The sequence below is a fragment of the Juglans regia genome, chromosome 7, assembly GCF_001411555.2.
Source record: "Juglans regia cultivar Chandler chromosome 7, Walnut 2.0, whole genome shotgun sequence".
In the NCBI taxonomy this organism is placed as follows: domain Eukaryota; kingdom Viridiplantae; phylum Streptophyta; class Magnoliopsida; order Fagales; family Juglandaceae; genus Juglans; species Juglans regia.
Window position 1 is genome coordinate 25,349,793 of NC_049907.1, and position 17,070 is coordinate 25,366,862.

The window sequence follows — 17,070 nt, forward strand, 5'->3', positions numbered from 1 at the left end:
CTTAGACTCACCGCGAGGTTCATGCTGGGCTCTAGTTCCCGAGCCCTCATCAAGGCATTGTCGGGTCAACCCGCGAGATTCGTTGTAAAGTCAAAAGTAAAAAATGCATAAATAGGGCACAAATGGTCTCCATTTCATTTCATCAAAAGAATACAACTTTTGCATAAGAGGAAACAAAAGGGTGCTATACAGAGGTCCTACAAAGTAGAGAGAGAGAGAGAGAGATTACAAGGAGTAGAGCCCAAGCCCATCACTAGGGAGGAGGAGGCGGAGGAGAACCTTTGGGTTAGAGAGGATACCCTGGCTTCCCGATATTCTTAACGTAAGCTTGTGCTTCGGCGTTCGGGGGAAGGGAGGCCAAGTCCAAAGTGCGTAGGTCCAACCCAGGGTTCTGGAGTAGGTCTTCATGCATCCGTTCAAGACCTTTCCGGTAGCAGTAAGACCAAGTCGCATCCCGGACGGCGTTGGCGTTCGCTATCTTGGACCTGATCTCCCCACAATGCTGCGCGACTCCATCCAACTGAGACTTTAAGCCAGAAATCTCGATGTCACTGGCAAGGAGAACGAAGTTCCTCTGGATCCCCGTGTGAGAGAGCTCACCAATGCATTCATTTGCCCACCACAGTTGCTCCCTTAGAGGCTGGGCCTCCTAGGTAAGTTTGAAGTGCCCGGACAACAACTTCAAGCGTTGTCCAGCAATCGAGGCCCGACCCCACTCGGACTCCTTCAATTTCTCCCTGGCCGACTCCAGCTCTGCTTCTCAGGCAACTATATATTCTGCTCGGGCGTGACACAAGCCTCTTCAGTGCGTTGGTTTGTGGACTACCACCGGCGGATGTTCTCCTCGGCATCGCGCAATAGGTCTTTAAGGATCTTCTTCCTCTGGTTACGCTTCTTAGCAACCGTCTCTAAGAGTTGGTTTTGCTTCTTCATGAACACCACTACATTGATCAGCTCTTTACGCTTGGTCTTAAGGTCCTTGATCTTCTGGGCCGCCTACTTCATCTTGCAGTACTCAAAGCTACCCAACGTCCTGAGCTCTCGGTCGGCCTCCTCCAGCTCCCCTAGCTCCTCCCCAATCTTCGCGGCTAGCTGATCCATGACCTACGATAAATGGAACATTAAGAAACATCAAGGCAAAGGACCAAGAAAGATTCGACGAAGTAAACAGAGGGAAGGAAATCCTACTTGGGCAAAAAGGGGATGCAACATCTGCATTGTCCGCTTAGTGGCCGCAGCCTTGGCTTTATCCAGGCTCAAAGATGGTGCCCAGCTCCCATCTACCCCACCAGAAGAGGAGGGGCCGGCGACTGCCAGCTACCAGGAAAAGTTTGGGAGCAACCCCCAACACTCGGTGCATGGACCAGGGGCGACTGGGGATGAAGGCTCTGAATCGTCATCGTCACTTAACTCCATGACGAAGGGAGGATCCAGGGGACTCTTCGCATGATCGGCCCCGCTCAGTCCCTCGAAAGAAGGGGGAGCGACCCCGACGTGGGGAGAGGTGGACCCGGCGATCCCCTCTGGGTTCTCGACCTCAACAGAGGAGACGTCTCCATGCTCCCCCTGCTTCTCTTTCCCCTTCACCTTCTTGGCCTCCTTCTTCCTCTTCGACGTCTACTTGGAAGTAGAAGTTAGGATGCCCTCCTTATTCTCCTTCTCCTCCTCTTTCTTCCTGCTTGCTCGCGGCCCCGGAGGAACCCTTCTCTTCTTCCCAGTGCCCAGCTTTGGGACTCTGCTCCCCTTCCATGCGACTAGCTTCTGGGATTGGCTGGAGAACACCACAGGTTGCCACCTCCCACAAAGTATCTTCAAAAGTCACAAACGGCTCGAATGTGTATCTGGAGAACATCACGGCGAGCGAGGGGGGGGGCACAAAAGAGTTGAAGAAATGCGTCTAGAGCTTACACTCGTCTAGTTCTTCATCCGAGGGCAACAATGGGTCAGGGAAGGATCCAGCAGAAGCAAGTCGGGGGCACGTCTAAGAAGAAGAAGGCCCGACAGAGGAATGCGAACCACTTGGAAACATCGTGGTTCCCCAAAGGGATTGGAATGTCCGGGCGCACAGATTGCTACCGCCCCTGTCTGTGGGTGTCCTGGCCCTGGGGTGCATCGGCACGAGTTCCCGATTCCTAGGTACGACCACAGGAAGAAGAGGAACCCCGAGCCTTACCACTTGGCTTCTTCCGAGGCGAATTGTGATGCACCTTCGGTCGTTTCGCCCTGCCACCAGAGGAGCTCGAGGCATGCTTCAAGCCCCAGGGAGAGGGGATATCACCCAAGAAGTTTCTGCTGATCACATACGAGCGATCGAGCATGGACAAGAAATCACAGGTGTTCTCATCGAAGAGGGCTTGCTCTATCTGCGACTCATCAGAGTGGGCCCTCACCCAAGCTATCACCTTCTCTAGATGAGCCTCCTCCCTCCAGTTCAGTGTAAGTTCTAGACTCTCTGAGGAGGGGAGGAACCCCCAAAACGCCTGAAAGGGATACTCCTTGTGGGCAGCCTCCCCCTCAAGATACTCCTAGCCCAACCTCAACACAAAGAAAAATTTCTGAGACCACTCCTTAATGCTTGAGCGGCGCTACTCCCCGGCTGGCAATTGATGTGATACATCGAAAAGAACTCTCAAGCCGTCAAGTCGGGGTACTCATCAGCAGTCCCACTAACTGCCATTCGAAATATGACGCAACTGGATATTAGGAGCCACCATGCATTGGGATGGAGCTGCACTGGGGCCAGCTCGAGGTAATTAAGAACCTCACGGATAGGAAGGCAAAATGGGAGGCAAAGGCCATTGGCAAACATCAGTGAGAAGAAGGCAACCCGCGACGTCGTGCCATCGGGAATCTCAAGACAACGGAGGGGGGAATGTTTTACTTGGCACAAAACACCCTGAGGTCTGCACCAGAGATTGAGGAAACCCAGTGATTCCCCCCCGAAGTATGGAGCAACTGTGTCAGCCTTGGGTGCCATAGCGGTGGTAAGATGCGATAGGAAAGCAAGCAGCAGAGGAAGGAAGTAGTGCGTGGAGGGAAGAAGGAGATGGAGAGGAAGAGCAAAAGGCCTAGGGAAGGAAGATAAGGGGTGACGGCAAAAGGAGAAGTGGGGGGAAACGAAGCGATGACACTAGCGGACACCACGCGGAACCAACATCGGAGGCGACGACACGGATGGCAGTCGACGTTTTGGGCACGTGGGGGGCAAGGACCAATGTGCTCTAGGGACTTGGAGAGGAAGGTAGCTGGCACATCCAATCAACTGTGAAAAACGAGGAGACGCATTTATTGAACGGACTGGAAATGAGTGGGTGACCTCAAAGACTCAACTGACGGACAGCTCATTAAAGACAAAAGACAGAAGGGTACGGGGGCCAATGAGACACACTCATCAAGTGGGCGAGCGGTCTCAGAAACTCGAATCAACAAGAGCCGAACGGATGGCAGCATTACTAAGAAGTGCTTTGAATTCCCACCACATTTTTGTGATAGGAATTCGCAGGATACTGTGAGGGAGAGAAGGCCCAAGCCCAAAGAGACAGAACTACGTAGACCCCAGTCCTTTCAAGCGAAAATGCTAAGCAAGCTCGTGGCCTAGACGGGGAGTCCACAACCGTAAGCCTATCCAAAGAGGTCATGGCAACAAGTTCGGTAACGCCGAGCTTGCCATCTCGAGACTCGGTGACCTGTCAACCTTGACATAAAAGCACTATACAGACTGCTGGATACAAGCGGCAGGGCACGTCCGATTCTTGGGCACGCCAGACCCGAGACGGCTGCCAAAGGTGCGCGAGACGGCTGGACCATGACCTGACTCCCTAGTGCGACAAGATGGTGGAGCAGGTCTGACCGAGCAAGACCTGACACCCCACGATCTCCCTCAGTAGTCTGAGTCGCAACCTGACACATTGTTATGGCCGGGGGGAGTGCCAGCAGGTCTGACCAAGGTACGATCTGACATGCCACGATCTCCCTTGGTAGTCGAGACCAAGCCAGGTATAAATAACGGTCATCCCCCCACAGGAGGTCTCTCTGAACTTTCTACCAATTTTCTCCTAATTCTCTAAGCCTTCCCCATTTTCCAGGGTGTTCACTAACTTTGGCATCAGAGTTACCCCGGAAGTCACCGGAGCCCATTCTTCTTCCTTTATTACAGGTGGCATAAGTTTGGCTACTGTGGCACCGCTAGGGCTGCGAAACACGACCTCAACAATTCCAAAAACTCATTTATATTTATGTGCATGCTGCATATTTGAGAAGCACGTTTGGTGTATACCAAGCATTGTCCCATTAAAACCCAAATCAAATCAAATCAAATTCAGCAACCACAAACCGCCATGAATCCACCATTATTAATCAATGAATTGAGAGATTTCACCTCTACTTAGCTCTCAAGATCTAATTCATCCTTCCTTTCTGAAACCCTAACTAAGATAAATAGATAAAACAAAGCTATTAGGCTTAGCCATTTCCTCTGCTACTTCCAATTCCATTTCCTTTCTCTCCGCTTTCGCCTAATTTTTTACCCTTAATTGTGTTTCTGTGTACGGTTATGCTGAATACTTTCATTTCTCTCTCACTCTGTACATAAACATACCGTGACTGACAAGGTCTAGTCTGGATCTCTAAATACCTAAATCTAAGAGATAACACAACTCTGTCCACAACAGAATTAACATTAACCGGGTGAAAAAACCCCATACCCCAACGAAGCGGAGTAGGGTGCACCAACTCCACCATAAGCACCGCCTAAGCAGAGGGGGGACCACTCCATTCGAACTAAGGTCTGAAGGCACTATTTTTTGAATTTTTATTTTTCTAAAAAGTAAATACAGGACACGAAATAAAATATAATGGAAAATCACACCAACTCTAAATAAGTTTAAGGTTTTTTGCATATTTTCTCACTATAGGTTTTATCGTTTAAGGCTGTAAAGAAGTTGATTTTTTAAGGATATAAAGGTCCTTTACTTCAATGATATGTAATTACATAATCAATTTCTTTATAGGGGTCGGGTTCTTGAGGAATCGATACGAATTTCGGTATTCAATTTACGTTGTCGGGGTTATCTATATTTCTAATTTCTGTTTGATTTGGGTATGTGTACTTTTACCGATCAAAAAGAAAATTGTGTTCGATTTGGATATGTGCGGACCCCTTTCGCTGTTTGCCGTTAACAACAATATTTTAGGAAAATAGTGTTACCCACGGTTAGTTTTCCGCGCAATCTAGTATTGCAGTAGAAAACTGATTAGTAAATCAATAATACCGTGAATTTCGACCAGATTTATATAAGGTATTTTGTGGGTGGAGACATGACACTTGGAAAATTCAGACTCGTGAAATATCGCCTAATCCATTATCCCAACCCAATCCAATCCAGATGCAGCGTGCAGCTACTCAACCCCTCCAGAACCCCACCTCTGTTCCATTCTCTTTCTGCGGCTCGTCGCCAAAAGCATGTCAATATTCAGCGCTGCAACGCTAGGATCAGTCCCCTCCGGCCTTTACTTTCTCTCCAACATCTTCACCAGCGACGCCTCTTGTACTCTTTCTTCTCCCTTTCCTTCTCTCGCAAACCATTCCAATTTCTATAAACATTGCCACAAGTCTCCTTCCAGCAGAAGCTCCTTCCACGCCGCCAAAATCTTCGTCTCCGCCAATGCCAATGCCAATACCCAAGTTCTCGACGGCGAGTCCGCCTCACCCGATGCCGTTCGACAAGCTCGGGTGTGTCTATTCGCCTATAGCGCATTACTGCACGAGCTTTAAGCTTTGTCTTGTTTGATTGGTTTTATGTTCCATCGCAGTTGACTTCTTTTATTATTCATTCGATCTAATACTTAGTTTCTGCGAAGAAGTAGGTATCTGCTGATTGGAAGGAAGCAAGGTCTTACCATGAGAGTGGGTTCATCTACGAGGGTCGGATTGAAGGTTATAATGGCGGAGGTTTGCTGGTCCGTTTTTCTTCTCTTGTGGGGTTTCTGCCACTCTCACAATTGAGTCCATCTCACTCTTGTAAAGGTACAAACCTTCATTGTTTCAGGTCATACTTCCGTCTTGGGTGTTTTTTTCCTCTTCTTTTTGTTTGTCTTCCTTTTTTCTTCCCTTTATCCCTCTTACTCTTTTTTTCCTAGAATTTGATCTGAGGTGGGGATAGATTTGAGTGTGTTTCCATCTCCCTTATTATTAATATCTTAAGGTAAGAGAAAACTTTAGAATGCATGTACTTCAAATATTACTTGTACTGTGTACATGATTGAATCTTCCTCGATACTATTTTTTGGAACTCTCGCCTGTCTAATGGTCAGTAGTTACTTGGACCGGCTGGAACGACGACCCAACGTTAATTATGGCATTGATAAACTTTGACCAACACAGGATCAACAAATTTTAGTAAAATTTGAGTGGTGCTTGCGGAGGAGATGGAGAGGAAATGTGAAGATCTTATTCATATAGTGCTTTACATAATTTATAAAAGGCATATGAAACAGCTATGATCGTTCATTTCACTTCAACCATTTTCTTCTGATTTCTTGTTATTTATACTTTGTATCTTCTCGATCATTTTTAATGGTTTAGAGCATTGGCATTGGCTTCATCAAAAGCCAATGCATCTTCAAAATTTGAAGAAATGTAGATAAAATCATCTACATTGGCTTCATCAAAATGCAAAAGTTTGAACTTTGAGCTACAGTGATTTTAAGTACATCTTCAAATTTGAAGATGTATTATTCATCATCAAAAGTAATATTTTATTATAAAAACTAAAACCAACTTCTTTCCTGCATAAACGGTGTACAATAATATAATAGTTTGTTCTTTAAATAATAACCCAATTAAATTCGTATAAATACTATAGGGTTATAGCTACAGTAATTTTTATTTATAATATAATATTATTAGCTAAACAATCCAATGCTCCCATCTAATTCCAGGCCAGCAAAAAAGTTGCCGATGCTATCTCGGATGCCTTCCGTTTAATCTTTGATATTAATCATTGGGCTTTCTTTGGATAGTGTAATTGCAAACTATGAAAAAAAAAATTAAAAATATTATTATTAAAAAAATTATATTATATTATTATTTTGATGAATCTAATAGCTAATCCAATGTGGGATTTTGGATATGGAGGTTTTGGAATTATGGAAAACATGTATTTTTCATCAAATTTTGAAGATGGCTTTGAAGAAACCAATGCCAATGCTTAGCAGTAAAATACTTGTTTTCAGGCTTCTGGCATTGGTTTTTAATTTGAAATTATTTATGCCAAAGTTGAGCAGAGGACTTTCATCAACTCCTTACAGAAGTTTTAACCCAAACTTTGTCTGCACAAGTCTCTCTCGTCGAAAGCGTAACTGATGCCAGCTGCACAGGGTCTGGGTTTCATGGATAAACACTAAAACTACTTTGTCTGCCTCCACTTGATAATAATGCACAAAAAGTGTGTTTTGCTTGCATTTGTAGAAATCCAAACATCCTTTTATGTAAGCTGGGTTACTTGTTGGTCTAGCTGTACCAGTCTACTTAGAGATGGATGAAATTTCATGCTCGCTAACATCTGGACAATTAACTCAAATGTTTAATATTGGATTTTGCTTAGGCGTCGGTGTGCTGTCCTTTGACAACATTCTGCTTAAAATGTTTAAGGTTAACAGAAAGTATAGAGCAAAATTTAATTTCAAGTAAAACCTCCAAAAGATTTGTCTGTATGGCCTAGCATGTTGTGAAAAATGACATAATTATCTCAGGAGACATTCTTGTATTTGATTTTTCATGATGGAAATAATTTATATCATAGCAGATAAAAAATTAAAAAAAAAATAATGATGATGACTCGGGTTTTCATGGTTGAAATTTGAAAATGCAGCGATCTTTCTCTCTCTCTCTCTTTCCCTTTCCCTTTTCTTTTATTTTTTATTTTTTATGTAATCCACTCATCTTTGCATGTACTCTGTCATCGATTACATTCTGATCAGCTATTTAGCAAATAATTAGTAATCTTAAGAAGAGAAAAAAAAAGTTTGAAATTTGAACTCTGGAATGATAAATGCATTATAGTTGTGAATCTTCTCGTATATACTTGCTTCATCACTTTTTTTATTAGTAAGGAAGTTGTATTCAAAGCACAAAGGGGCACAACCGAAGTACACACTTGTATGTTTTTTGCATTTAACCTTTTCTTGTTCATGCTTTAGAACAACCCTCGTCGAAAATTAAATAAACTTTAACCAAGAAGCTACATATTATGAATCAGATGTAAAACAGGCAGCATTATCTGCAAACAATATCTATTAACTCAGGTTGAGACCCAGTCTACTAGTTAATTAATACATCTGAAACAAGGGACTACGAGTTAATAACTTGAAAAGAATAATCCCTCTAATTCACCGGGGAGCCCCTAAAGAGGGGCCTAGATGCCAAGGAGCTGCAAACATTCCCTCAATATGAACTTGAGCCATAGCTTAATCCCAACCCTACCAAGGGAAAAGTGGTACTAAGCTGGAGGGCCGGAATAATGGGAATGGGTTTCATTTCTTTAACATTTTGGCCACTCAAACTCTTGACCTCCCATCTACCAGACCACATATGAGTAAGCTTCTTACCACTCAAACTCCTTTATAACAACTACTTCAAAGAAGGCCAACAAAAAAAGGCCCCTTCCTAAGACACTTCAAAGGATGTTCACAGAACTTGTAAATTGTAAGTAGTCAACAATTCAGGCTTAGAGTTTTAAGCAGTCAAATCGTTCCAACCACTGCATGATATCTTAGCAAACCAGCTACCTTCTACAAGTCAAAAAATAAGAGAAGGAAATCCAACTTCGTCTTAACCTTAGGAGTCCCACCCCCCAAAAGAAAAATCCTATCTCCACCACTACTTATGCTTTAGTTTTCTTGTATATTCGTAAAGCTTCTCTCTTCCACATCTTCGCCCCCGTGGGGGCTATATAATTACTGTTGATTAGAGTAATTTTGTATTGCCAACTTACTTTTATGGAAAGTGAACTTCATATTGCTAGGATACTGAAAAAAGGATTGATGCCATTTTATGCAGAACCACACAAAAGTATCCATGAGATTGCTAAAGGTTTAAATGGTTCAGTCATTTCCACAAAGGTAATTACCTATAGTACTTGAACTGTGCTACACTTCAACATCTACCTCCTACATCAGTAAAATCCTATCTCTAAGTTTGTGTCAACTCCTTGAATAATATATAATGTCGTAGCATGTACTTCTGCTTCCTTAGGTTCCTATTGTGAGAACTGAGAAATCGATTTTGAGGATGAACATCATTTAACGGAAGCCAAAACTGACATTTCTGCCATAGAACTTTGTTGCAGCTGAAAATTCAAGTATATGAGCATTGAGGGATGTTTTAAGCTTTCCAGAATATTACCTCTGTAAACAGTGCTGCCTCCATGAACATTTGGGCGGTACAAGTTTCATGGGTTGAACCTCATTACTTGCTGCTCGAAATCCATTACCCAGCATTGATACTTTGTAACAGAGCAAGAATTTACACAATCACCACAGCACAGAAATCTGAGTGACAATAGCTTAAGATTTGAATGGGAGAGCTGAGTAATAGCCCTCTCGACCTGTAAATCCAACCTATCCACCTAAACCTCACATTTAGCATGCGCTGGAAACTGAATAGACTGAATCAGAAAAGCTGGGTCACTTTCATTGATCGGTGCCTTAGGTCAGACTCCACACAATTCCAACACATATCAATCAATCCATGGGTAGACTTGGCTTTCTACAGTAGGAGTATTCTTAAGTTTGAAGCCACAAAGCATGCCAAAGACTACATTGGCTGTCTCAAAAATATTAGGCATCTCTTTGTTGATCAAGATGTTCTGCTACCAGGTTGAGTTTCGAGGTTCAGTTGATTTCTGAATTTCAGAGGGTGTGTTCAAGAAGTAGAAGAGAGCACAGATTGTTTTCCATTTTCCATACTTTTTCCTTTACAAAATTTCCCTGATTGAATCTCTGCACTCTTAAGTTTCAGAATTCTTGTACTAATAAAAAAAAAAAAAAAAGTTTCAGAATTCTTTCGGGACCTTCCAAAATTTTCTTTCAATAAATTGTAGTGGAGCAACCGGATATACTCATCTTCTGCCCTCTCTGAGATATATATTGGCCAAGTCTTGGTAGAAAAGTTGCTTCTGTTGAATACTCTTCAAATATTTTCTACTAAAATAGAATCTAGAAATAGGGATATTACTCATGTCATATATGTTCTTGGGCTACTTATAATCTGGAAATGTGAGTTCCTTAAGACATTCTGTTTCCAACATTTTTTAATGATTGAAGAATAAATCTTTCTTCCTTCTTACATTACTGTAGTTCAAGAGTTGTTCTGAATATGCATACTACCTTAGTTTCTTGTTGTATTAGGTAATCCAAGCAGATGAGGAGAACAAGAAGTTGATAGTCTCTGAAAAGGAAGCTACCTGGTCAAAGTTTTCTGAACAAGTTAAAGCAGGGGATATTTTTGAAGCAAGAGTGGGTTCTGTCGAGCACTATGGTGCTTTTATCCATTTACGCTTCCCTGATGGTATGTTCTATTTTGATTCATGTGTTTTTTAGTTATCTATTATATTTTTATGGAAGTTTTAAATGGAATCTTAAAATTGTGATGCAGGTTTTTATCATCTCACAGGACTGGTGCATGTCTCAGAAGTTTCATGGGATTTGGTTCAGGATGTAAGAGACATCCTAACTGAAGGCGATGAAGTAAGGGTAAAAGTTACAAGTGTTGATAGGTTAGTTCATGGTACTTACTAGCTGATTTCCATTTTTTTAATGTTATCCGCCTGAAGGTGAAGTAGGAATGAAAGTTATAGCTGTTTTTTTTAAGCTTCTAATAATTTTAGGTCTGTTTGGTTGTGTTTTGTTTTTTGAAGGAATGTCAATGATATTCCTCTGTGAAACCTTTTTCTTTGGATGACTAGATTTGATAATTTTGTTGGAGCAATTATTTTCTAACGTTTTCTCATTTTCTTGCCTCAAAAATGGAAAGCTTCCTGCAGTTGAGCAGTTGCTAGCTATTTATCAGTTTGTTCTGGCATGACCCACAGTATTTGTTTGGCTCATTGTATTTACTGTGATGATTTGTTTTTGGTTTGCAGTATGATAATCAATTATACTTCTCTGGAAAAAATGTATTCCCACTTGGTCATACACAAATTGTATCAAGATCCCAAAATTCAATAGTATCCAATTATACCCCGGACACAAAAAATAACTTATTCCCTGGGCAGAGTTGTTAAGCATGAAGTGGGGGAGATTTTCAAGATCCTGAGCCAACGATTAATATCATCATTGAACATACTGGCTGTTTCTGGGAACTTTTTGGAAAATATTAAAATAAGAACCAAATCATACTCAATTTGATCAAATTTTGACTTGACAGTGGAAATTTAATGCATGTTTTTTGTTTTCTATGGAAAGAACTTCCTCTGTACGCATTGCAAAATTGGCTTGTCTGCACGGGTCCTTGCTAACAGAGTAGACATTCTTGTGCATTTTCTGGCTTGTGTCATGACTGATGAGCAGTCGTGTTTAGGAGGATAAATTGTTGGGCATTCTCTATTGAGGTTTTCTTGCCCTGATTCCTTAAGCAACTAAATTAATGAACTTGGAGAACCAATAAATCTCTTTTCATTTGATATCGGAATTGCAAGGCAGTGTTTACAACAAAAAGGGAAATGAGTTTTTACTTGTCATAAGCTTGCCTTCTTTCCCATACCATCATCTGCGTGAATATAAGTTTTAGCTGCAACCGTGCGGGATTTTCACAAATAATCTATTCAGGGAAAAGTCAAGGATTACTCTGTCAATCAAACAGTTGGAGGAAGATCCACTTCTAGAAACTTTGGACAAGGTTATACCTCAGGTTTGTTATGCCCTTTGATCATGTTTTTGATTGGACCCATATTCACTGAACAAAGCACATCTCCGTTGTTAACGAATGGTACATTTCACAGGATGCCTCTGCTGCCCCTGATTTGTTGAGCAATGGCAATATCAGTAATATTGAACCTCTTCCGGGGCTTGAAACAATATTTGAAGAGCTATTACGGGAAGACGGGTATGAATTCATCATCGCTTGACTAATGAGCTTTAAACACTGAAGGTTGTGTTGAATAGATGAATGAAAAATATAATTACCATGCGAGAGTGAGGCATGCTGTGAAGTGTGAAAATTCAGTTTTCCAAAGCTTTCATAGTTAGAGCTAAGGTCCAATATATGGAAGAAAGAGGTGTTTCCACGGTTACCAACATGAGGGTTTTGTTCATATGTTAATCTACACCTTGTCCTGTAAAACTGTTTATTTAGAGCACATATCTAAATTTCAGTAAAAGGAGAAGGAAATACTAATATTCTTTTTTTTATATATATAAGTAACAGATTATATTAATAAAAATAGGCATAGCCCAAGTACACATAGGGTATACAAGAGTTTACACCTAGTTAAGAGGAAGAAATAGAAAGATGAAAATCATGAAAATTTAGGCCATTGCAATCTACAACATTTGCCCACATGAACAAAGTTTTGACAAAGAACATTCGCCCATATCAATTCGGACACAGCTTCGAAGCAAAGCAAGAATTCCCTTAAAAAAACGAATATGATTTTGGTCTGCCCTAAAAAATATCGAAGTGTCATTTGCAAACAAACAAGTGAGAAATGTTAAGAGTGTCCCAATTGGTGTCACCAATCGAAATCCAGCCATAAAGCCATTGTAAACCATAGTAGACATCATTCTACTAAGCGCCTCCAAAACAATGACAAAGAGAAATGGGGACAATGGATCACCCTGTCTTAGACTGCGTGAACTAGTAAAGAAACCAGCTGGACTGCCATTCACCAAAACCGAGAACCTCACAGTCAAGATGCAATGCCTAATCCATGAGCACTATCTCTCCCCAAATCCACACCTTGCAAGTATAATAGGAAGTCCCAACATGATCATGAACCTTCTCCATATCCAGCTTGCATAAAACAACCAATTCTCCATATTTTAGAAAGGTGTTTTGGCGTCTCGAAATAATCCTCCCCAAGACATCCCCCAAGCGGTTTGCTAAAACCTTGGAGATAATCTCATACACCCCCATTCACAAGACTAATAGGCTGAAAATCTTTAACATTCAAAGCCCCAATCTTCTTGGGAATAAGCACAATAAAAGTGACATTGAGACTTTTCTCAAACTTACCAAATGAGAAAAATTCCTGGAAAACCTTCATCAAATCATCCTTCACCACCTCCCAGCAGGATTGGAAGAATCCCATAGAGAAATTTCCTAGACCAGGTGCTTTGTCTTTGACCATCTTTCTCACCACTTCATAAACCTCTGTCTCAGCAAAAGGCCTCTCCAGCTAGGCAACACTTCGCTACTCAATGGTCTCAAATTCTAGTCCATTGAGTTTTGGCCATCACACTACCTTCTTGGTAAGCGATTGTTCAAAAAAACCAGCAACATGCTTCTAAATCACTGGAAGCTCCATTGAAACAGCACCATCAATGTTTAACATCTCAATGGTGTTAGTCCTCCTATGTGAATTGGCCACTATGATAAAACAAAGGAAATACTAATATTCGAGGTGGATAAGATGCTTTATATTAAAGAGGATGCACTCTTGAGCACCATTATTTCGAAAAACCCAGAAAGCAGAGCTCAGCTCACTTTTTCACTTGTTGAGTCAAGAAAGATTTGGCGAAATATACTAGATTGTTTGTGACAAGAATATGTTGGCTGTAACTTGCTTAACCTTGTTGTCGAAGTGTATTTGTAAATGTAGTGACCTTCATGGAGGCTCAAGAAAAAATGAGCTCAAAAGACAAAAGGAACCTCTAAATATGGTTACATTCAATGCTTGGCTGAATTTGGCACCTTGGACTCTATTTGATACTTGATTAAGAGTCTTACCTTAGGATCTCTTTATTCTTTTTTGATAATTAATAAGAAATTTTATTACCAAGAATAGGCACAGCCCAAGTACACATAATTATTACAAAGGAAATACCAACTACACTCTAGGAAGCAGGAAAAAAAGACAAACAGATTCAGTACATTATCATCATTCCTTGCAAAGATCTTAGCCCACAACACAAAGTAGAAAAGAAAAAATTCTGAAGATCTTTAAAAGAATGCTCTGTCTTCAAAACATCTCTCATTCTTTTCCATCCAAAGACACCACATTAAACACAAAGGAATCATTCTCCATTTGGCAGCTACACATTTCCTTCCCTCAAAACTATGCCAACAAGCAAGAAGATCCACAACTTCCTTAGGCATCACCAAATATAAACCTGTCCGACCAAAAACATCATTCCACAAAGACTCTGCCACCTCACTATGTAGAAAGAGATGATTTACAAATTCACCATCATTCTTGCACATGACACACAAATCAGCTATACACAAACCATGTTTTCTAAGGTTATAGTGGTCAATACTTTTCTCAGAGCAACCACCCAACTGAAAAATGCCACCTTAGTAGGTACCTTCACTCTCCAAATGCTTTTCCAAGGGAATACACAACCAGAATGACAAGTAAGCACCTTATAAAAAGAACTAACTGAAAACCTGAAATTTCCAGCATGGTCCGACAGTAGACTGTCCTCTCTTCCCTGCATCACTTTTGACTTCCCAAAAAATCTGAAACAACATTCACTTCTCAATCATTTGCATCTCTAATAAAATCAACATTCCACAGAATATTATTATCCATACTTTGGATATAATATGCCACAGCAGCATTTTGATTCCTTGCAATCCTATAAAGAGAGGGAAAATCAGATTTGAGAGCTGATTCCCCCACCCCCCAGGGGCCGCCTTTCCTAATGAACTTCCATAAACTCACCCCATGTGCTCCTCTAACTTCTTTAGAACACCAATTCCCCCACTCACTCCCATATTTAACAACAACAACATTCTTCCATAAAGCATCTCTCTCTACATGATATCTCTTTATTCAAACTAGTCTACTATATATACTTTTTTAAGAGCTTTCGATAATTTTTGTTTTTTATGACTTGTTTTCATTTTAATATTCTTTTAAGTCAAGGGTATTTTGGTAATTGCGCTTATCTGGACATAGGCTGTAGCGGTGATCCCTTGGGATTGGTCTAAATGTGGTATTTGACCCGTGTGGCCTCTGTGTCTTAATACTGGCTTTAATAGTCATTGTTCGTAACTCATTTTCCCCATTGTCCAACTCCTACTTTATAGGAATAATAGATTATAGTATTTTGAGATGTGATACTCAGTAATTTATTCTTATTATTTAATTTCAGTATGAATTTAAATTTAAACAAGCAGACCTGGTTTAAACAATCTTAGACCTGGAGCCTATCATTTCAAATTCCAATTCTCTCTCTCTCTCTCTAGATCAAAACTTGCAAGCCTATTTAGAAGTTAAAAAACATGGGAATTTTTTGCTTTAGCAACTGATAAGTGTACTTGTTCTGCATGTAATTCAGTATAGATGACGTAAAAATCAGTAGGCAGGGGTTTGAAAAACGGGTGGTTTCACAAGATCTGCAGCTTTGGCTTTCAAATGTGAGTTCATTTTATTTGAATGAAATCAGCTAGTTTGTATACGTCTTCATTTTTATCTATGTATTCACTTTATCATACTTCATTGCCACAGGCACCACCTACCAACCAGAAGTTCACTCTCCTTGCTCGTGCTGGAAGGCAGGCAAGTTTTTTGTAGCCTCTCTCACTATCTCTCTCTCTCTCTCTCTCTCTCTCTCTAAATGCTGTTATCTTCTGTGGGTTCAGGTGCAAGAAATACATCTAACGACAGCCCTTGATCAAGAAGGTATAAAAAAGGCATTGCAGCGAGCATTAGAACGTGTGCCATGATCTTAGTCCATTTTTCCATATGAGAATATCCAATGATTGTGGCTCCTGTACAGAACGTTACAGTCAATTTAGAATCTGGCCATTGTAAGCTAACTGTATATTTCATATCTACAGGTCCACTTCCGTTACTTTTCAGTTAGATTTTATTATTTTGATTCCATGGTGCGAATGCAATATTGGTATTTCAATTTTTTCTCTTTTGGTGCTATTGCCACGTACTGCAATAAGCTTAATTCAACATCTCAGCTTATTAATCTTTTAATACATGTCTGTGATATACATTGTCGATGCCCGGACTTAATTCAGGCTATAGTTCATGTGTGGCTTTGAATATTATTGCCTGTACTTTCAATGCTTGATGTGTTAATTAAAGACATTATCTTTTTCCCCCTGTTATGATATCTTTTTCAATATAGGTGTCTTATTTATCAAAGTTTGCAAATAAAGTCATATGATATAATAAAAATTATTTGTTTTGTCAAAATAAAATGAGTTGCTTATTAATATAATTCAGTGATTAGTTTGAGTTCGATTCGTGTTGAGTGTTTGACCATCTATTCTACTATTCGTTTGTACGTGTTTAGACTCGTACATTTTGTGTTTCGTGCAACTATTTAACGTAGAGATCTTTTTCTTTTTTGTTTTCCCCTTATTCTGATTCCTAAAAGACGTTTTTGCGAAAAGAAGAAAAGAGCCAAAGAAATAAATATTGCATGAGAGCATGTCTTGGGAACTACGGGCAAAGACAGGTTTTTTTTTTTTTTTAAGAATTAATTATCCGAATTAAATTGTTGGAAATTTCAAAGATTGAACACAACATAGACAAATTAATGTACCTTAAGCAGCATTGGATCGATTTCATGTAGTATGTCACGTAGTAAAAATAAGGACAACTGCCAACAGTGTGGCAGAAATAGCATAATCACTCTAACGTCTCATTTAAATGTTGAGATGAGTTGAGTTCTTTATTAATAATAATGATTTAAGATGATGAAGTAAGTTTTGTAGAGTTCATCTAAGAGGAGTTTAGATGTATTTATGGAAAATTGAAAAAGGTCGTGGGTTCTGCGTGTAAAGAGATGTTGAGTTGAAAAAAGTTATGGATCTCACGTGTCAAGAGCTTTTGAGTTGATGAATTTAGTAATTTGAGAGTTGAGTGCTTAAATGTTAAACTCAATTTA

At 40.5% G+C, this 17,070-nt stretch overlaps 1 protein-coding gene across 1 annotated transcript; it reads left to right on the plus strand.

Moving 5' to 3' along the window:
• The first annotated feature begins 5,343 nt into the window (after positions 1 to 5,343).
• LOC108999088 (30S ribosomal protein S1 homolog B) lies at positions 5,344 to 16,151 on the plus strand. The gene is made up of 10 exons (XM_018975890.2): positions 5,344 to 5,731; positions 5,866 to 6,025; positions 9,059 to 9,120; positions 10,408 to 10,567; positions 10,655 to 10,775; positions 11,827 to 11,908; positions 12,000 to 12,103; positions 15,502 to 15,580; positions 15,672 to 15,722; positions 15,806 to 16,151. Exons 1-10 carry the CDS (start codon positions 5,462 to 5,464, stop codon positions 15,887 to 15,889), a joined length of 1,173 nt encoding a protein of 390 aa, XP_018831435.1. The 5' UTR covers positions 5,344 to 5,461; the 3' UTR covers positions 15,890 to 16,151.
• Positions 16,152 to 17,070: the final 919 nt, after the last annotated feature.

Coding starts and splice junctions, on each gene's coding strand:
- LOC108999088 (XM_018975890.2), top strand. CDS start 5,462: ATGTCAATATTCAGCGCTGCAACGCTAGGATCAGTCCCCTCCGGCCTT. Junction 10,776..11,826: donor AAAGTTACAAGTGTTGATAG/GTTAGTTCATGG, acceptor TAATCTATTCAG/GGAAAAGTCAAGGATTACTC. Junction 15,581..15,671: donor TGCAGCTTTGGCTTTCAAAT/GTGAGTTCATTT, acceptor TCATTGCCACAG/GCACCACCTACCAACCAGAA.